Source organism: Lactuca virosa, chromosome 5 (genome assembly GCF_052849685.1).
Source record: "Lactuca virosa cultivar CGN04683 chromosome 5, Lactuca_virosa_CGN04683_v6, whole genome shotgun sequence".
Classification (NCBI taxonomy): domain Eukaryota; kingdom Viridiplantae; phylum Streptophyta; class Magnoliopsida; order Asterales; family Asteraceae; genus Lactuca; species Lactuca virosa.
This window is the reverse complement of record NC_136430.1, coordinates 237506293-237529550: the sequence shown is the minus strand read 5'-3', so window position 1 is coordinate 237529550 and position 23258 is coordinate 237506293. Positions and strand designations below refer to the sequence as shown.

The following is a 23258-nucleotide window of genomic DNA, read 5'->3' as shown; positions in this document are numbered from 1 at the left end:
GTTGAAATTAAGTCTGAGAAGTCTCTCTTTATCGAGTTTTCTATTCGAATGGTGAAAGCGAGGAAACCATATTTGTCTTTATTTTTGTAAAATTCAGAGAGAAAGAAAAGAGCGTCTGATTAGAAGACCCAATTTTGTCAATTATTTCAGAAGTGCGCTTATTGTGTGCGTAAGAGAGATATACATATTGCATTTGAAATACCTTACCAACGAGAACAAACGGAATTGAAGCCCTAAATTCCCGGAGGAAAAGACGTCGATAACATCAAACACAGGAAGTCGGAAATGAAGAATGATGGATTCAAAGATGTTGGAGAAACATATGACATACCGTAATTATAACAAAATAACAGACAACAGGCGATTGGTGGCTGATTTTTGGTGGCGGCAATTGAGCGCAAAGTTGTTTGGCAACAGCAATCGAAATCCTTATTTCTTGGGCGGCAAATCGCTGACCGTCAAACCAAAGAAGTCGGAGACATTGATCGGAAACACAATAGGATTAGAAAGAAGACCAATTGTACGAAAATCAAAACAAAAGTGAAACAAACAATAACATACCGAAATTCCTTCAGGGTACGGGATCTTGGTTGCAGGTGTTATGTGGCGACAATAGAGCGCAAAAGGTTTTTGGTGAGAGCAATTGAATTTCTATATTCTTGGATAAAGTCGTCGGTAGAATCAAAGTAACAGTCGGAGACGATTCAAGAAGAAAGGAAGATATTGTCAGACGAATGAAGAAAAAAGGGGTGGAGAAATTTACAAAGTGATGTGGATGGTTACAAACAGATGTCGATGTTTTTGTGGATTATGCTATTAAGATGTAAACGTAGAAGGACGAAACATTAATTCTGTCCAAATCGATGTGGTGAAAGTCTCAAATTGATGTGGTGAAAGTCTGAAACATTGGAAGTTTACTATTTTAAGATGTGTTGGGTTTTAATATATATATATATATATATATATATATATATATATATATATATATATATATAATATCAATTACAATTACTCACTGAATGTATGTTATTTCTTTACCTACAAGTTTACGTCACTATTCAACAGACAATAAGCTAATAAACATATTGCCTTTCATGGGGAAACTTGAAGAAAGGCCGATTGACATCTTTGGTGTAAACTTAATTTTGATCCATTTTGAGATTATATGTACGGAAATATGTAGAAAAATCTTATTTTTTTTTGGAAAAATTAACAATTAAAACCCAATCTTTTTAATAGAAATACCCAAAAAAAACAACTAATTTCATTATTTTAACCATTTTTAACATATTCAACAAGTCATGAGACCAAATTGTTAACTCTTCCTAAATAATGAGATTTTTTTATAAATGTTTTCCAAATTTGTGTACTACATATAAACGTATTTTTATGAATTTATATGTACTATTTATGTATTTAAATATATTTTATGTAATTAAGTACTTTTAAAATTTTTTTATGTAGTTTTTTTTTACGTTTTTTTAATTTTTTTTCTTTTACGTTTTTATATATTTTAAATGTATAAATGTATTTTTTATGTATTTATATGAAATTTTTAAGAATTTTTATATACTTTAATGTATTTTGGTATATTTTTCGTGTATTTATATATCTTTACATATTTATATGAACTTTTAAGTTTTTTTACGTACTTTTATTTATTTTGGTATATTTTTCACGTATTTATATGAATTTTTTAAATAATGCAGTTGGCAGCAATTAGAGTGTAAAACGTACATAAAATAACTTTTTTTGATCTTTCCTACAATAAAATCCAATTATATACTACAAGAATTGTCCCATATGCCGAAACATCTATGTCGATGACACAAGTTGTCGGAGTTCACCAACTTTGGTTGAGCAACTTTGTTTGACCTGGGTATCTATGCCAACGACTTGTCGATGCGGAAATGTTAAAGTATTTACGGGCATGGTTTTTCAAAACCTATGCCGATGACAAGTCGTCGAAATATTTTGCATAAATCATTACTAGAGAACTGCCCTTTAATGACATGCAAACAATGACACGCAGTGATTTACGATACTTATATTTTGTGTGTCCTAAAAATAACGTCCGTTTTAAAAAAAATGAAGGATCGAGGACACGTATTTTTGCGTGCCCTAAAATTAGTGTCCAATAAAAAATAATTAAAAACACAGAGGGCACCTATGTTAAAATGAGTGTCGTCTAGAGATGTCGTTTTATATTTTATTTAATAAAATGCACATTTAGCTTGGGGGAAATGAAAATCCCAAAAGTTTGAAAGGCCGCCATTTTAACCTCTACCTTATTTCCTCCTTCTTCTCTATGTGATCAATACCCAAAAAAAACCCTAACATCATCACTGCTCCTCTTTTCTTGCACAACAAGAATCTATGATGCCGATCATGAAGTTCTCAAAGCATTCAAAGGATCGGGAATCAAGATCATTATTGGGCTAGGAAACGAATTCCTGAGAGATATAAGCACAAGCCGATCGAGCTATGGATTGGATGAAAAACAATGTTGAACCCGTCGTCCCCGGGACCCGTATTCGTGGAATTGTAGTCGGAAACGAGGTTCTAGGCGGTGGCGATCAGGAACTCTGGGAGGTCCTGCTACCGTCGGTGAAAAACATGCACACTGATCTTGACCTCCTCCACCTTGCCGACGATGAGGTTTCAAGCCCACATTATGCTGGTGGCTTCGCTCGTTCGTTCCCTCCATTTCTACATAAACACGTATCCATTTCTCACATACATCAGTGATCCCGAACACATCGATATCAATTATGCAATCTTCATAAATAACACAGGAATAGAAGACACGAAAACGAAATTACATTATGATAACTTGTTCGAAGCACAAATCGATGTCACTTACACTGCTTTGGAAAAAGCTGGATTTGAGAAGATGGAGGTTATAGTATTGGAAACCGGATGGGCTTCAAATGGTGAAGCGAATGAAGCCGGAGCTATGTTGAGTAATGCGAGAACATATAATCTCAACATACTGAAAAGACTACTGAAGAAGAAAGGTATACCTTACAGACCAAATTCAGAAAGAGACTCGCCTTTCTGTCCATCTGGAATTTCTGAAATCCCTAATCACCTAATCGTATTTGATTAATCTGTCATCTCTTATTGATCGTAATTGTTAATGGACACTCTAATTAATGTCGTCGACAAACTACAGAAAGCATGCACAGCCCTAGGCGACTTCGGTGAAGAATCCTCTCTTCCTACTCTCTGGGACACCTTGCCTACAATCGTCGTCGTCGGTGGTCAGGTATAAATATGCAGATATTAATCGCTGATCATAATTTCTTTTCTTTTCAGCGTTCTTTCATCCGATCAATGACTTAATTCACTTAATCTTCTTGCAAGCATTTAGGTTCTCAATTTTAGTTTATGGTGTTTGTGTGTCTTTGATCTTTTTTTCATTTTTCAACACGATGATCTGTATCTGTAATTCTAACCCCTGATAACGGCTGTTCATATCTATTGACACAACTACATTTAACTTCTTGATTTAGATGAAAGTGTAAAACTATTTGTGTAAGCAGTTTTTATTCGTGCAAATGTACTTCACAGTTCACTCTAATCACTTTCCATAAATTGTTTTTAGACCTCTGGAAAATCATCTGTGTTGGAGAGTGTAGTTGGCAAGGATTTTTTGCCTCGTGGTTCTGGTAATTATTATATCTTCAAAGTTTTCTGATTCAATTTGTTGGATATAAAATGTGATTTAACATCTATTTGCAGGAATTGTCACTCGGCGTCCTCTTGTACTACAACTTCATAAGATCGAAGAAGGAAAAGAATAGGCAGAGTTTGCTCACCTTCCACGAAGGTGGTTCACTGATTTTGGTATTACGACTAAAAAGCTTATGATCCTTTTGTAATTCTCAATCCCTCTGCGTGATCTTGTTACAAGTTTATATACTTTTTTAGCTTCTGTGAGGAAGTAGATTGCTGATGAAACTGACAGAGTGACAGGTTGTACCAAATAGATTTCATCTGTTCCTATATATCTTATTATCTATTCTCCAAATGGTATGATATAATTATAAACAAAAGATGTTTCATGAACATCAAATTTTAGAAAACATAATAAGTTACTAATCAATCTATTATGTCTGAATTTCTGATCTTTTATAGCTGTGAACTTTACCCTCACTGATCTTCCTGGCTTGACAAAAATAGTTGTTGGTAAGTTTACACAATTACACCATTTATAATATTTCGCAACTTTGGTTAACTTCTGTCTTTGATTAGTGATTTATGTAATCTATTTTCAGCTATGTGATATATGTAGAGGGGCAATCTAATAGCATTGTGCAAGATATTGAAAACACGGTGAGGTCATACATTGAAAAGGTATATATATTTATTTACAAATGTACCCAAATCCTATTATATGCTGAAAAGAATTGAAGAATAATATTAATATTTATTTTCAATTGCATTGTGACATTGTCTTGCAGCCTAACTGCATTATTCTAGCAGTTTCTCCAGCCAACCAAGATCAATAAATTAAAACCTGAAGGCTTCTTGTTGCCATTAGTTCTCTACAACTTTTAAGTTGGAGTGTTTGTGAAAGTCAAAGGGTTTTTTATGTCCGAGAAGGGTATTCTCTACTTAGGGTCTATCGGGTTGTTAGGAGAATATTGTCCTATATTCAAGGAGAAAACTCCTTCCTTTACAAAACCAATCACCTGTATGCATCGAGCGCCATTTCAGGACCACACTGATTTCCACAAACATCAAGTCAGAAAACAGGAAGCATTAGTTTTGCAGTTGAGAGAATGATATCCGTTGTAGTCAATAATATTCACAGTTAATGCTGTGTCTTTAGTGTTGACTGATCCACCATGTTTTCTGGTCATGGAGTTGGTGATAAGCGTTGTGTAGATCAATCTTTAAGAATTGTTGTGGGCCATGCAACATATCTAACATATCATAATGGCGATGACAGGCCGGATGGGGGATTGGAAACTTATATTTGATCATGACTTTTTAATTGAATCTACATACTTCATATTTGGTTATGTTGTCAATTACCTTACTTTCTTATTTAAAATATTTAGCTTTTCTCTGTCCCTAAATCCTAAATTCCTAATCGATTACTGAAGTCAAGTTCCCAAATGATGTCGACAAATTGATAGTTCTATGCTTAATTATTAATGATTACTTTTATATGTATTATTCTTCTTCTTTACATAGTGTTGTATTACAAAGTATGAGCTTACTTATTTATTAATTTTTATGTTATTAACTTGCTTTTTAGATTTAGGTTATAAACTTGTTTGTGTAAGCACTAAGCAATGTTGGTTGGCTTAGTTTTCTACATCAATATTCTTATTTTTGAACTCTATTGGACACACATTTTTGTATGTTAGAAAATGCCTGTGTTGATACCCATTAATCTCCTTAATAGTGATTGTTTTTGTGGTATTGAAAATGGTGATTGCAGATGATGTCGAATCCAGAATCGATAAGAATGGCGACAGATAGCATGAAATACATGAAAGTTGAGGACTTGAGGCATGCTGGAGAACAGTTGAAGTCAACTCGACCAGATGAGATGGCAGAGATTGGTGAGAAAATGGCCAATGCAACACCTGAGGAGCTAGCTGCTATGCACTCCAGAGTATATGCACAATTAACTTATGAATTGAATGCAGCTCAGATGCTGAAAAAACAGGTAAGCATAAAATGCCTATCGCCTCTCTGTATGCGTTTCTTTTTTTTACTCATGAATTATCCGAACATGTGAGAGAATTTATTTTTATTTAAAAAAAAAAATCAACTCCTTTAAATTCCAGTCCCTTTGACAGATCCCAATTTCTTTGAAAATATTATGAAAGAACAGTTATTTTAATTCTTGTTATTTGCTTTAGTTTGTGGCTTACCTAAAATTCTTCAGGAAGCTAATAACCGAAATAACAATATGCTACCACCTCCATGGGCAATAGCTGTTATGTTCATCCTAGGATTTAACGAGTTTATGACACTTTTAAGGTTTGTTTGTTTTCTTTTCTTTCAAAGTAACTTGTTAATACTCAAATCCAAAATTCACAATACACATTGTCTTGTTTTGCAGGAATCCATTATGGCTGCTTGTTATTTTTGTGGGTTATCTTCTTTTCAAAGCTTTGTGGGTCCAAATAGACAAATCCGGTGATATTATTTAGCAATGGCATGGTGAGTTCCATTCCATCTAAATATATCGAATCATAAAGTCATATAATAGCAACATACTTTACAATTTGTCCCACTTAGTTCACAATTTATTTATTTATTATTTATTCATTTTCCTGTTTCTTATACCTTTTTTTATGCTTACAGCTTCCAGGAATTCTGTCTTTATCCTTGAAGTTTCTTCCTACAGTCACAAATCTGCTTAGAAAACTAGTCGAAGAGGGGCAAAAGCCTGTTGCAACCCAACCACAAGTATTAGGGAGTTTTCAAGGGGTAGTTTCGTCATCTGGATCATCTGGTGTAACCATAGAAAATGGAAATGGAACCGAGTACACTAGTCCCACCACACATGTTAAAGAGCAATATGTTCCACCTATCACTCACATTCATTTATTTGATCACACACTTGTACACATACATGCAAAACTCGTTTATTTACACATGTATATATCATTTTATGGATTTTTTAATATATATGCAAAACTCGTTTATTTATGCAGGATGGAAAGTCGGGCAATGCTTCAAGCGTTTACTTGCCATCCAGGCCAGGTGGACAGCCGCCCATGACACTAAGTTCAACATTTTTACCTGGTAGACCGGGTGGCAAACCAATGACACGGAGGATTTTGTTTTACTTTTCAAACATTTGTTATAAAGTATTTGTGAACTTGCACAATTGTAACTAAGAAAGCATATTTGTAAACATTTGCAGATGTGCTGACAGAAGAAATAAACACATACATAGCATACTAATGTCATCAATTAATTTTTAATCATATATTGTATCAAGCTACAATAAGAAAAAGATGACATATATTTGTTTTAGTCCCAACCTTTAATGAACTGCCCACCTCCACTTGGAATATTATTTACAAAAAACCCTTCAGGTTTTACAAACCAGTAACAATGTTCAGGATCCGCATTTAAAATTAATTTGTCAGAAATGGCTTTGTTAAACAAATCTAAGCTTTGAAATTTTGAACCCCACCAGAAGAAACCGTAAAAAAGAGTGTGACCACCAACCTTTTCACAGAAAGACCAGGAGTAATTTCCTACATATGGAATGGTATGGTTCCCAAGATCATCATCTCCTAATTTTATGTGAACAACAAGATCTTCACGAATAACGCTAACATTCCATTTTGTAGTAAACGGACATGAAAATGCTATTGAAGCAATTGGGTATGTTAAAATGAGAAAGGCAAAAAAATTATGAATTGTAGAAGACCTCATGTTTCTAAAGAGTTTTCTCTTTATTTCATGCACACAAGTTCCCTCTATTTATTGCTGAAGATGTAAGCTTGCCTCAATGGAGTAACGGTTCTTGCTAACGGAAGTTACAAGTTGGAAGTTATTATGGCAGTTACATAAGTTTCTTAACATTCGTAGTAGAAAGATGTCATTGCCATTACATTGAAAGGGTGTGTTTTTGTATGAAGGGGAGCGATGGTTTCAACCTATAACTACGTACTTACTCCTGATGTAACTTACTATCTATGTTGATTATGTGAGTAATAAAGATTTTTTATTTCCTACAAGAATCTCTCTTTCCGTCTTCATGTTTTCAATGTATTTCTAAAACATTTATGTGCATTTGAATCCTTAATTATCAACTAGTGTAGTAACCCGTGGGGAACCACGGGTCACGTTAATTGTTTTTTTGGCACTTATAATAAAGTTCATGAACAAGAAACACACTAATAACATTTATTGAAAAGTAAATATTATTTGATATCAAACAAATTCATATATACAATAAAGATGACAACAACTGTTTTGTATATGTTCGTCTCAAGATGACATAGTTTAGTGAATATTTATAGATTAGACCGTTAGAACTTGAAAGTGAACCTCTAACAATCCTAAGTACTAATTTTTAAGTGTATGTTCCGAAGTGAAGAGTGGTCTGAAATCTATCCGGACCAGGTAAGAAGATGTGAAGACTGAAGACATTCCAGAGCTGTCCCTCATGTCCGGAATGATGCTGATTCGGAATGAAGTTGTTTTGTCTTTTGTGCATTTATTGTATTTGTCTTTGTATTGATGTAACGTTTCATAGGACTTAGTCTATTGGTAGATTTGGACAATCAGAATTTCAGAATCATGTCTTTTGTCCGGTCCTATGTAAGCACCTCAGTGAATTCGGTGTAATATTCACTCCTATTTATAGGAGTATTCAATACAAGTCAACAACGGATCTTTTCACACACTTTGTCACTCTCATTAAGTTTATTTCAAACATTCTTCTTGTTCTTCATTTATTAGCTTTACCTTGATCAGTTATTCTCGTTGTTCATTACATGACTTGATCATTTGCTGAATTCATTATCTAAGACTTGACTGGTCTTTCCAGACTCGACTTGAACATTTATTAGCAAGCAGACATTGATCTTAAGCATTCACTCAACGTTTGAGTTCTCAAACCTTATCCTTGCGCATCGGATAGATCTTGTTCTCACAATTGGTATCAGAGCTTGAGTGGTTGTCCTTTGAATCCATAAAGATCAGATTATAGGTGGTTTGAAATTACATTGGTATTTCAACCATTTCTGTGTCAAGGATAAAAGTTATTATATATACCACTTTAGCTTGAAGATATCTTAACTTCAATGGCTGCTTATAATCCTCAACAAATGATTTCATTGCAAATCGCAAATAGTGTGGGTGGCCCTACTCGTGCCCCATTACTAGTTGTGGAAGAATATGATCACTGGAAAGTTAGAATGGAAAGATTTTTACTTGCCAAAGATAAAGGTGAAGAAATTTGGAGATTCGTCACAAAAGGTCCACATGTTCCCGTAAGAACAATTGTAAGAGATGCAGCTGCTCAGCTCATGCGAGAAGATGAAACTCGCCCTGCTCCTCTAACTGCAGATGATATCGAAAAGCTTCATGCTGATCAAGTTGCATATTAAGTTGTGATAATCTGCCAAAGAGATATGGGACACTCTTCAGGACCTAATTGAAGGTTCTGAAAACATGAAAGACAAGCGCCTCACCTCTGTTGTCAACGACTTTGACACCTTCACTACCACTTCTGGTGAATCAGTGGCCTCAGCCTCCAACTGTTACCGAATCATTGTCAATAACATGACTGCTCATGGGATTGTCCGAACTCCTTTGGAATACAATCTCAAATTCATAAACAGTCTGGGCAAAGGATGGGGAAATGTAAAATCTTGTCTCCAAAGCAATGGCTCCTTGAAAAAGTTGAAGCTCTATCAACTTTTTGATGAACTTCAAGGACATGAGTCCAATGTTGCTCAAACCATAAGGGAACTCTCCGGAGGTCCTCTTGCTCTTGTCAGTTCTTTCGAATCAACCATTCCGAACTCATCTACTTCGGATCCCTTCAAACCCATTGTTCCATCGGTTCAATCATCCGCACCCATTTTACCCACACAAATCTATCATGCTGTTGATTCTGAAGCCATGGACTCTGAACTCCGTTTTCAACAGGAATTCGCTCTACTCTCAATGAAGTACAAACGTCCTTTCAATCCTTCTTACAAACCATACCAAAACCGATTCAATGCTCCTCACCATAACAATCCTCAACCTTACTCACCTCCGGAACCTAAATCAACTTCCGAAAACCCTCCTGCATACAAACCAAACATCACTAAACCAAACTCTACTCCGGAACCCTCTCAGAATTCCAAATCGGACAAACCAAAAATTGTGTGTCATAAGTGTGGACATGCAAACCATTTTGCTAAAGATTGCCTGGCTGATGCTCCGCAGAAACCAAAAATCAAGGATTCTGCTTACTACGTCCGAAGAGCACAAGAAATGGATGAAATCGAAAAAGCCTTTGTAACAACGGTTTCGCGAGATGTTGAAGGGTATTGGTCATCTAGAGACGATGATGACATGATAACTGGAAGGAACATGTGTCTGATGGCAAGACAAACGGTTGAATGTGATGAAGGATACTGGTCTTCTGGGTTAGAAGATGAAGACGATGTTGCTGAAGCTCACTACTGCTACATGACCACCAATGATCCACCCTGTCGAAGCATTGTTCAGCAGGTAAAATCTATGATCTCTGATAATAATTTTGATTTGTCTCTTTGTGAACCTTATCTGCCCCAAATCCAAACAGATATGAGCACCATTTATAAAGCCTGTGAGTCTGCCATAGAAGCCAGTGAGAAGAAGGACTGTGAACTAAATCATCTTAGGTTACGTTTTGAGGATAAGAAATTAAAAATCGAGTCTTTAGAGCATGAGCTTGTAATGTCAAATGATGAATGTATCATTTTGAAAGATAAATGTGAAATCACCTATTCTGAACGAAATACTTTAATTTATGATTACAAACGTCTCAATGCAAAAATAGATGCTTTGCATAATTCTGTAGACATGCTTCAAGTGGACATTCAGATGACTCATAATTTTCGTCATCCTTGGTCTAAAGCACTTGGTCTCGGAAGCGAGTTTCCGAAACCAATTGTTAGTCCCTTGAAGGAATTGAAAATTTTGACATTCATGGGAGAGGTTCCGAATATTAAACATTCGGACACCCCTGTTTCTCCCTTGTCTCCACTTCCGGAGACTACAGACCATTTTGAGTCCCTAATTCCTGAGTTAAAACCAATAGTTGTCAAGTGTCCTGATTCCACGCCTCTTCCGCCTCTGATAAACCTGGACCTGAATCGGACCATGGATTTTCATCACAGTCTTACAAATTGTGTACACTATGTTCCTAAAAGTAATCACGTGAACAATTGTGTGATTGAAGAAATTAATCCGGTGACAACTGAAACTACTGCTTCTGAGTTTGTATGGGCATCCTTAGATGATAAAGTTGAAGTCTCAAGCTGTGAGTCCTCTGATTCTTGCGAATCGGATTCCTTAGTCATCTCAAAAACTAAATTGGTTCCCATTACTCCCGAGTTTAAGAATCCATCCGTAGGACAAACCTCAAAATCCTCATCTCATCCTAAGAGAAAACCAATGCTGAATAGGAAGGATATTGTAGATCCCAAAGTAGAAGCTCGAAATGCACATAAAAAGGAAGTTAACACTAGACAAAATTCCAAGTTTCTTGCTAACTCCAAACCAAGTTCATCCCGGAATTCTCATGCATCAACTCATAGTCAAAACTCCTTTGCTCCCACTAAGATCCTCAAAAGATCTTCCAAACCTCTTGGTCATGTTGAACCTAAGAAAGTCATCAGCTCTACTCAGCCTCAATCTCATGTAACTACTAAGACCATCCAAAACACTTCACCAGAACCTCAGACTGTTTCATTTGTTTTTATTGCAAAATCTGATGGCACAATTTTTAAACCAAATCTTTCAAAAACCAATGTGTCATCAAGAAAATCCAGAAACGCAAAGAAAACATCTTTTTCGAAATCTTCAAAGAAAAATTTTGTGTGGAAAGTCAAAACTCCCATTGATGAAACAACAATTCCGGAGGTTACACATGTTACCAACACTCCGAAAGTCAAAGATCGGAAGCAAATCATTTTGAAACTCCAAGTCATTGAATATGACTACTAGATAGATGAAAAGACATTAGCCCTCTGTCAGTTTCCAACGAATTCAAAGCATACCACCCAGAAACACAAGGTTGTTGCTAAGTCACAATCAAAGTCCAAACCCCGTGCCTACGTCCCAAAGTCTAATTCGGAGCCTAAAAACTCCCTTACTCACTAATTTTGCAGGCACTTTGTGCTTCGGAGCAAGAAACAATATTGTATATTGATAGTGCTTGCTCCATGCACATGACGGGGAAGAAAGATTTTCTGCGAGATTTAAAGCTTTCTCCAAATGCTGGCTACGTGACGTATGGCAACAACTCCAACTCTCAACTTCGTGGTTATGGGACTCTCACCAATGGAAACTTTTCTATTTCACATGTGGCTTATGTAGCTAATCTAAAACATAATTTGAAAAGTGTTTCTCAGCTCACTGATTCAAATCGACGTGTGGAATTTTGCAAAAAGTACAGTTATGTAATGACTGAAGACCGGAAAGAGTGTTTAATCAAGTCGCTTCGCAACAAGAACATGTACCCGCTCGACATCAACATGATTATTAGCAAACCGCAACTCTGCCTTCTCTCTAAAGCTGTTCCTGACGTTAGTTGGTTATGGCACCGAAGGCTCGCTCATCTAAACTTTCGGTACATGAATGATCTTGTATCCGGCGAAATGGTGAGAGGTTTACCTCTTCTCAAATTTGAAAATGATCATTTGTGTGCTTCTTGTGAGTGTGGTAAGCAATCGAAGAAGGGTCATCCGGTTATCATCGAAAGGTCCATTTCAGAACCATTGGAGCTTCTACACATTGATCTATGTGGACCATCCACTGTAGAAAGTCTTCATCACAAGAAATACAATTTTGTGATTGTTGATGATTTTACAAGGTTCACTTTGGTCTTCTTCCTAAGGCTGAAATCCGAAACAGCCTTAGAGCACATAAATTTTATTAAAGGAATAGAACTTATTATCAAACTCCCAGTTAGGAGAATTCGAAGTGATAATGGATCGGAATTCACTAATTCCACCATTGAGAAATTTCTCACTGAAAAAGGGGTTGACCACAACTTCTCAACTCCCTATACTCCACAACAAAACGGTGTAGTCGAAAGACGCAATAGAACTCTCGTTGAAGCTGCTCGATCCATGCTGAACTTCGCAAATCTACCACTCTATCTTTGGGCGGAAGCCGTATCCACTGCTTGCTTCACTCAAAATCGGAGTATCATCAATCGACGCCTCAACATGACACCGTACGAAGCAATGAATGGTCAGAAGCCTACAATCTCGTTTTTGCATGTCTTCGGATGCAGATGCTTCATCAAGAACAACCGTAATCAGCTTACCAAGTTCCAACCTAAAGTTGATGAAGCCATCTTCCTTGGGTACACCTCAAAATCGAAAGCTTACAGAGTTCTTAACCGGAGAACTCGTGTTCTGGAAGAAAGCTTTGATATTACTTTCGACGACAACTTCGTTCGGAATTCTGGCCCCACTCATATTACAACTCACATTATGGAGTCCGATGCTCCTCCGCCAGGATGTCCGAACCCTCAAACCATTCTTGAAGTTGACTTTGAAACTCTCTTTGGTCCTTCTGAAACCGATCTTGATTCGGAATGTCGATCAATACCAACTCTCATTCCAATCCCTACTTCGGAAGCCGCAGTCTCACAAAATGTTTCCGGTTCGATCCCTAGTCTTCCTCCATTTGATTCCGAACCATTTCAACCTTCTCAGGTTGAGGGGGAGAATGCTAATCCCTCTCTTGAATCAAATGTGGATGGCTTCCAAGATGCAGCTGCTGATTTTGATGATTCCAATCCGATGAAAATGAAAACTTCTTTGAGTTCCCTTTTGATGATGATGTCAATCTCTCTGGTTCAGAAGTTCAGGGGGAGCATCATCCCAACATTCAAATCATTCAGGGGGAGCAAATCAATTCCAATGTTGATATCGGATCAATGGCACCACAAGAACTCCCACGGTTACATGTTTGGACAAAGGATCATCCTCCGAACCAAGTAATCAGAAACCCAAATGCTGGTGTACAGACTCGTTCTGCTACAAGTGTCCAAAATGAATGTCATTTTTCAGCATTTATATCCATGATTGAACCGAAATCCATTAAGGACGCATTGGAGCATGCTGACTGGATTACAACCATGCAAGAAGAACTAGAAGAATTTGATCGAAATGAAGTTTGGAATCTCATGCCTCCTCCTCAGAATCATCCTATTGTCGGTACAAGATGGGTATTTCGCAACAAACTTGATGACGCGGGAGTTATTATCCGAAATAAAGCAAGATTGGTGGCAAAAGGATTTAGACAGATCGAAGGGCTCGACTACGAAGAGACCTTTGCTCCTGTTGCACGTCTTGAAGCCATCAGAATCTTTCTTGTTTATGCTGCTCATAAAGGCTTCAAAGTTTACCAAATGGATGTTAAGAGTGATTTTCTTAACGGTGAACTTGACACTAAAGTGTACCTTCAACAGCCCCCCAGATTTATTAATTTCTCCTTTCCATCTACTGTTATAAACTCCGGAAGGCTGTCTACGGACTCAAGAAAGCTCCTCGGGCATGGTACGAGACCCTCACTGATTTTCTCAAACGCTCCGGTTTTCAAAGAGGTATCCTAGACCCCACTCTATTCCGAAGATCAAACGGTAAGCATCTCATGCTGGTACCAATCTATGTGGACGACATCATTTTTGGATCTATAGATCCATCTATGGTTGCTGACTTTGCTAAACTTATGGTTAATCGATTCCAAATGAGCATGAAACGGGAGTTAAGCTTCTTTCTTGGCCTTCAAGTCAAACAGACTAACAGAGGAATTTTTATTCACCAAGAGAAGTACATTTCGGAATTCCTCAAGAAATACTCAATGGAAACCTATGCCTCCGCCAAGGTACCAATGGGCTTCGGACACAAGATCTTTGCCGACCCTTCGGGTGCTCTTGTTGATGAAAAGAAGTATCGTGGAATGATTGGATCTCTACTCTATCTCACAGCAAGTCGTCCGGATATAATGTTTTCCACATGCCTATGTGCCAGATTTCAAGTCAACCCAAAGATGTCTCATCTTTTGGCTGTGAAACAAATTTTTCGATACCTTAAAAGTACTAAGAGTCTCGGAATCTGGTACCCAGCAAACGAGAGCTTCCTACTTCAAGCCTATTCAGATTCAAACTATGGTGGTCTTCAACTTGATAGAAAAAGAACTTCAGGTGGGTGTCAATTCTTAGGTGGTCGGTTGGTCAGTTGGTCATCCAAGAAACAGAACTGCATTGCACTCTCTACAGCCGAAGCCGAATACATTGTTGTTGTCAGCTGTACTTCTCAGGTTCTGTGGATGAAATCTCAACTCTTGGATTATGATTACCGCTATCAACGCATTCCTATCTATTATGACTCTCAAAGTGTCATTGCGATTTCTCACAATCCAATTCAACACTCAATGACCAAGCACATCGATATAAGGTACCATTTCATAAAAGATCATGTACTTAACGGTAACATTGAACTCATTTTTGTTCCATCTGACGATGAGATTGCTGATGTCTTTACCAAGGCATTAGATGAAACCAAATTCAATGGTTTTCTGAACAATATGGGTATGATGATACCAGATCCTCAGTTCTTTCAAGAGACTTGTTCTCTTTGATAGATGTATTTGAAAGAAATCTAGTTCCGGTCTCAAAATCTTTTCATCTCGGAACTACTTTCTCTCGGAATACATAGGATCATTTTACTTGTCTTTATTTCTGACCCTCACTGGAGTTCTTAAGATGTACAGTTCATCTTGATTGTTTGCTATTTTAAGTCCACTTTGTCATAATGCTCGAACTGTTATCTCGGAATATACTTCATAATAGCATCCTGGAATTCCACTCCGGAAAAGGTATTACATTATGCGCTCCGGAATTTCAAAATGCGCTCCGGAATTTCTAAATGTGCTCCAGAATTTCAAAATGCGCTCCAGAATTTCTAAATGTGCTCCAGAATTTCAAAATGCACTCCGGAATTTCAAAATTCACTCCAAAAAGGTTTCTCAAATTTCAACCCAGAATGTTTTACAAATCTTGCTCTGGAATTTTCTCAAACAAAATCTCACTTCGGAATGCTTTCACAATCATGTTCCGGAAGCTTTTTCAAATTCCCTCAGGAATCTCTTGAAAATCACCATTCCGGAATTTCCAAAAATACACTGAGTTTCTGTTCCGGAATTTCCGAAAACAAACTGAATCTTTGCTCCGGAATCAAAACTCACTCCGGATTATTTTCGCTTTCCGGACCTCTTTTCAAAACAAGTATGTTCCGGAACATAACTCTTTACCCTCCAGATCATACTCTGTCCGGAACAGCTCATCCGGAATACTAAAGGACAATAAGGTGAAACGTTTTCTCAACGGTTACTCTCAAGGAAGATCCTTATCCTATATTCCTCGATTTGCGTGACACGTCTGCACGTCCCCATAAAAGTAGCCATCAAATCGCCGGTTGAGTTTTCCATTTTTAACCACAAATACACTCACTTTTCACCTCCCAAGTCAAATCAGCCTCTCTAAAACCTCTCTTTCATTAAACTCTCCAACCTGACCCACTCCCTCACCTATACACACCTTTCAAACCCCCCTTTCACCACTTTACGCACCCAATGCCTCCAAACCCTTATTTCTCTCTGTGTTCTTTGTGTTCTTCAAGCATTCATCCACCCGCAACAATGGCGTCTCCACAGAAACCCACACAAACTGCGTCAATCCCAAAGAAATCGATTGCAAGGAAGAAATCATCCAAAAGATCCAAGGGTTCATCCTCATCTGCCGATCAAGAACCCTTTCGGAGAGACACTTGTCACACCCCCAGCCATCGGCGGAAACGCCGGGTAGTGTAACGTCACTCTTCGTATCACAGTTATATAACATACATTGAACAGTACTAAGAAAATACATACCTCTATTGATAATTGAAAGTTACATAACTGTTTTCTAGAACCTATTACATAATATCCGACTATGGCATACTTCTTAATGAACAGAAAGGTAATAGTAAAACTTCTTCTGTTCGAATACACACCAGCTTTTCAAGTTCCTGAAAACACATGCATTTTAAAATACGTCAACATAAAGTTGGTGAGTCCACTGGTTTTGACTCCATAAAATAATACATTTTTCCACGTTCAAAAGTATAGTTTTGAAAGTATCATTTTGACTCTCCAACATTTAGTATGTATATTAGGTATAATAGTTTACTTTATCAATTAAGTGTTATACCTAAACATTCATTAAACCTAAGGTATAAGTAGGGGAAACTTATACTTAACATTAATACTTGTATACGACAAAGTATAATGTTTCTAACAATTTGCTACCATGATCCTGTAACCATTGCTGTGACATAATACCTCTGATAAAACACACTTATGATTTACCATGAGAAACAAACACACACATGATTTACCATGAGAAACAACACCGTACGCTTCATTGACGCCAGAACAATAACAAATAAAAGGATAGTTCATCACTCTCTTTTTGGTTGACTGTAGCTAACAGTCACAAGTGGGGTGGTCAACCCGTATACTAATTATACACGACTTCCTCGCTCACACGGGATTAACGGTTACAGTTCAGAGGATTTCCACTAAGATCCCCAATCTTAGTTGATGAATACAATTACTCATGTAGACTTCGACGGCTTCCTATAGCTCTAACAACAAAAGCATTTTCATGTCTAAAACCCTAAGTTACTAGACTATGCTTTTAAACAGTACTCCTAACTTCATAACATTTAGGCAGTATAACAGCTATATCTTGAAGTAAAACCAGGTTTTATCTTGACATAAAACCAATAATAACAACATATAACGTTCCTAGTTTTATCTTGACATAAAACTAATCAATAACAACATATAACATACCAAGTTTTATGTTGACATAAAACCAATAATATCAACATACTTTATAACTTAACATATAGAACTTCCTAATATAACTTCGGAACTATATCGCACACAACATATATATAGAATCCTAAGTATAACTCAAGATCTACATTAGTAAAATAACATGCTGACAAGTTGATAATAGTAGTATATATTCAAAATATTATATTTAGAACAACTATACCTCGGCTATGATAACTATATACTATCATATAGACATAATAATAACGTGTATATAATATTTAGCATGCGTTTTCGCCCGAAATATTAGAAAGTGGGGCCGTGAAACTCACCCTAGTAGCGTGATTTTATGTAATCTAAGCAGAAACGGTCAGCGTACAAGGTCGTCGGGGCTCGAGATGCAAGATGGTCTCAGCAAAGGAGAGAGGAGAAGGAAGTTTAGGTGTAAGAATGGCTGAAGTCGGAACCACTATTTATAGTAAGGATTTTGGACCCTCACGTCATGAGTTTTATAAGGCTCACGTCGTGAGTTTGGATCTTATCCCCGTAGACTTGCCATTTGCGTCCCTAGCTTCGGAAGGTGGCCATGTGACTCATCACGTCATGAGATATCCTTGTTCACATCGTGAGTTTGGGTATTATCCCCTCGTAGCCTTGTCACACACCTTCTAGATTATGAGATGTGGATAAATGACTCCTCACGTTGTGAGTTCTGTGCTCACGTCGTGAGCTCAGTCAGATTAGGGTTTCTGACAGCTGAATCTTCGGAAGGTCGTAGCTTTCACATACGAACTCCATTTTTAACGTTCTTTATATGCACGCGTAGGTATTTACAAGTACTACAACTCTCTTTTAGACTCCAATATCTAATTCTAAGTTTATTTTAAATTACTCTTATTATAGAGATTTATAGTGTTTGGTTTATCATAACTTCTTCATGCGAAGTCAGATTCAGACATTCTCTATATTTTTGGAATCGTATGTACGTATACTTTGAGTTATATCATAAAGAAAGTTCATATTTGTATTAGAATTTATCATGAACTATATAACACTCTTATCACATTACTAGTTTAACAAAATCACATTACATGATTGGCATAATCACATGTGATTGTCTATTGACCTATTTTGACTAGTGTTACATTCTCCCCCCGTTAGAATAATTTCGTGCCGAAATTTATCTTATGGATGGGGTTTTGTCAAACAGTTGGGGGTATTTTCTTTCATCTGATCTTCACGTTACCAAGTAAATTCAGGTCCTCGTAAAGAGTTCCGTCGAACTTTCACTATGGGAATACGACTTTGCTTTAATCGTTTGACTTCTCGATCCATGATCTCAACAGGTTCTTCTACAAAGTTGAGTTTCATATTGACTTGTATCTCTTCGAGAGGTATAACAAGAGTGTCATTAGAAAGACATCTTTTAAGATTTGATACGTGAAAAACATCGTGCACATTACTTAGCTCTTGAGGCAACTTGAGTTGGTATGCGACAAAACGAATTCTTGCTAGAATTTCAAAAGGTCCTATATACCGTGGGTTTAGTTTGCCTCGTTTCCCGAATCGAATTACGCCTTTCCAAGGAGAGACCTTCAACATTACTTTATCTCCAACTTGGAATTCTAAAGTCTTACGTCTTACGTTAGCATAGCTCTTTTGACGATTACGTGCAGACTTTAATCTATCCTTAATTTGCATGATCTTTTCAGTTGTCTCGTGGATTATTTCTGGTCCAGTACGTAAGGTATCGCCTGTACGTTCTCTGGCCATCTGTGTGTCTCCAACTTCTGCCCAACACACTGGGGAACGACATTTTCGTCCATAAAGAGCCTCAAACGGTGCAACCTTGATGCTGGTGTGATGACTATTGTTGTAGGAAAACTCAATCAACGGTAAATGAGTATCCCACGCATTTCCAAAGTCTATTACACAGGCTTGGAGCATATCTTCTAAAGTTTGAATGGTTCTCTCACTCTGACCATCAGTCTGTGGATGGTAAGCTGTACTCATATCTAGACGTGTTCCTAAGGATTTTTGTAGAGATTGCCAAAATCGTGAAGTGAATCTACTATCTCGGTCAGAAATAATAGAATTTGGAAGTCCATGCAATCTGACAATTTCCTTAAGATAAATTCTAGTTAGCTTTTCCATCTTGTCGTTCTCCTTGACTGGTAAGAAATGGGCAGACTTAGTCAATCTATCGACTGTTACCCAAATAGTGTCGAACCCACTAGGAGTTTTAGGTAACTTAGTGATGAAGTCCATTGATATATGCTCCTATTTCCATTCAGGTATTTCCGGTTGTTGAAGTAAACCTGAAGGCTTTTGATGTTCTGCCTTTACTCTAGAACAAGTCAAACATTTGCTCACATAAGTAGCAATTTTTGCCTTCATGTTTGGGCACCAATAATGTACTTTTAAATCTAAGTACATTTTGTCAGAGCCTGGATGCACGGAATATCTGGACTTGTGGGCTTCTTCTAAGACCAAGTCCCTGACTCCACCGAACTTAGGCGTCCAAATTCGGTTCATAAAGTGTCGCGTTCCGTCATCTCTTTGTATAAGTTGCTTTTCCATTCCTCGCAAAGCTTCGTTCTTGATGTTTTCTTCTTTTAGAGCCTCAAGTTGAGCTTCTCTTATTTGTGCGGTAAAGTTAGAATGTATAGTTATAGTTAATGCTCGTACCCGACGGGGTTTAATATATTCTTTCTGGCTCAAGGCATCTGCTACCACGTTTGCCTTTCCGGGATGATAACGAATCTCACATTCGTAATCATTCAACAATTCGACCCATCTTCGTTGTCTCATATTAAGACCTTTTTGGTTGAAGATGTGCTGGAGACTCTTGTGGTCGGTAACAATAGTACACTTAGTACCATATAAGTCATGTATCCAAATTTTTAGTGCAAAAACTACAGCTCCCAATTCAAGATCATGGGTAGTGTAATTATTCTCATGCACCTTAAGTTGTCGTGATGCATAGACGATAACTTTTCCTCTTTGCATCAACACACATCCCAATCCTTGATTTGATGTGTCGCAGTATACAACGAAATCTTCTGTTCCATCTGGAAGGGATAGGATTGGTGCACTACACAACATTTGCTTCAATTTCTGAAAAGCAGCTTCTTGTTTGTCTTCCCAGTTGAACTTCATATCCTTCTGGGTTAGTGTTGTAGGTGGCTTGGCTATTTTGGAGAAATTCTCTATGAATCTACGGTAATAGCCAGCAAGTCCTAGGAATTGACGCACCTCTGTCGGCGTCTTTGGTGCTTCCCAATTCCTGATTGCTTCAACTTTGGATGGGTCAACATGAATTCCTTCGTTTCTAACTACATGACCTAAAAATTGTACTTCTCTAATCCAAAACTCACATTTGGAGAATTTAGCGTACAACTTTTCTTTTCTTAGTAGTTCCAAGATTATTTGCAGGTGTTGACCATGTTCTTCCTTGGTTCGTGAATATATCAATATATCATCGATGAATACGATCACGAATTTATCCAGGTATGATTTGCAAACACGATTCATGAGATCCATAAACACTGCTGGGGCATTGGTCAATCCAAAAGACATAACTAAGAACTCATAATGACCATAACGAGTTCTAAATGTTGTTTTTGGAATGTCGTCTTCTTGTACTCTGCTTTGATGGTATCCTGATCTGAGATCTATCTTTGAGTAGTAGCTGGATCCTTGCAGTTGATCGAATAGATCATCAATTCTCGGAAGCGGATAACGATTCTTGATCGTTAAGTTGTTCAGCTCCCGATAATCAATACACATTCGAAAGGATCCGTCCTTCTTCTTGACAAACAAGATTGGTGCTCCCCAAGGTGAAAAACATGGTCGGATAAAGCCTTTGTCAAGAAGTTCTTGTAGTTGGCTAGACAATTCTTGCATTTCAGATGGAGCCAACCGATAAGGAGATTTCGCTACTGGTGCTGCTCCTGGAATTAAGTCGATTCGAAACTCGACTTGTCGGACGAGAGGTATTCCAGGTAGATCTTCAGGACACACGTCAGGGAAATCACATACTTGAGGTATGTCCTTTATTTCTTTTGTCTTTCTCTTCCTATCTACAATGTGGGCTAAGAATGCGCTACATTTCTTATGTAGATATTTCTGGGTGTTAGTACAAGAGATGACTTTGAGGTTCTTCCCAGATTTATCACCAAAGATAATCAGGGCTTCACCGTTTGGTAAGGGTAGTCGTATGGATTTCTCATGACATCGAATTTCGGCGAGGTGTGAAGATAACCAATCCATGCCAATTATGACATCAAAACTACCGATAGGCATTGGCATGAGGTTGACGTGAAAAAGGTAGTTATTAAGAGTTAACAGACACTTTTCTAGGATTTCATGTGTTTTCTCAGTTTGACCGTTAGCGATTTCTACTTCATAGATTTCTTTTAATTTGCTAGACTTATGACTTAACAATTTTCTAAACGTCGGAGTTATAAAACTTCGATCTGCTCCAGAGTCGAAGAGTATAGTAGCATATAAATTATCTATGAGAAACGTACCAGATACGACCGAAGTGTCATGAATAGCCTCTCTGCTTCCGATCACAAACGCCCTGCCACGTCTTATGCCTCCTTGACTCCTTAACTTTGGACATTCTTTCTTGATGTGTCCAACCTCCCCACACTCATAGCACTTTCTTCCTTCACCATGGCCTGCTCCAGTATTTGTTCCCTGATTCACTGTTGCAGGTGTCGTGGTCCTGCAATAACTAGCAGTATGCCCCTTTTTCTTGCACTTCGTGCAGACAAAAAAGTCACCTGGATGATGACGGTTGCACTGATTGCACCATGAAGATTTTGGTTGTATAGGTATTGCTGTCATGGCTACATAATTGGTTGCCACTTCTTGTCTTTTCTCAGATGATTGTTTGTGATTCTTCCTATTAAACTTGCGCTTGTTTGTCCCAGATTTGGGAGACTCAACCTTTGAGACCACTTCTGTTCCTTGGATCTCTGTGAGGGTTAGCTGATGAGCTATTCTCTTGGTGTTGTCATAGGTCGCAGGCTTTGATGCGATCACCATGCCTTTAATTTGCGATGTTAAACCCCAAATATATCGCTCAATTTTCTTATATTCAGGGGTTACAAGTGCTGCACACATTACAGCAAGATCATTAAATCTAGCGGTATAAGCTTTTATCTCTGAACCCTTCATGGTTAGGGTCCACAGTTCTTGTTCCAGTTTATGTATTTCCTCCCTAGGACAATACTCTTCTACTAGCATCATTTTTAGCTCCTCCCATTTTATTGAATTTGTAGAATCAATTCCCATTGTATTCACATGGTTGTTCCACCATGTGAGTGTTGCATCGACGAAAGTACATGCTGCAAATCGTACTTTACAATCATTTGGACAGAAGCTTATTTAAAAGACAGACTCTGTCTTTTCTATCCACCTAGTCAAATTAACTACCCCTTCATTTCCATGAAAGCTTTTTGGCCTGCAATTAATAAAATATTTGTAGGTACACGTTCTAGCGGTCCCTACATGGCCTTCATTTCTAACTCCATCTCTTGTGACATTAGATAGAGCTGCAACAATTCTTTGAGCTATGATTTCTTCCAGTTGTGATGTACCTATTGGGGGGTTTGGTTCTGGTGGTTGTTGTGGTGCTGATGGTCAGTTAGGGTTTATCCGAT

The 23258-nt window shown here is 37.5% G+C and overlaps 1 protein-coding gene and 1 pseudogene across 1 annotated transcript; one reads left to right on the top strand and one right to left on the bottom strand.

Annotated features, from left to right (window-relative positions):
- Positions 1-295: 295 nt before the first annotated feature.
- LOC145112506 (glucan endo-1,3-beta-glucosidase 11-like) lies at positions 296-3109 on the top strand (annotated as a pseudogene).
- Positions 3110-7005: 3896 nt separating this feature from the next.
- LOC145112505 (S-protein homolog 5-like) lies at positions 7006-7416 on the bottom strand. The gene has a single exon (XM_079048669.1). It carries the CDS (start codon positions 7414-7416, stop codon positions 7006-7008), a length of 411 nt encoding a protein of 136 aa, XP_078904795.1.
- Between the last annotated feature and the right edge of the window lie 15842 nt (positions 7417-23258).

Excerpts from the sequence above, each read along its gene's own strand:
- LOC145112505 (XM_079048669.1), bottom strand. The coding sequence starts at position 7,416 with ATGAGGTCTTCTACAATTCATAATTTTTTTGCCTTTCTCATTTTAACA.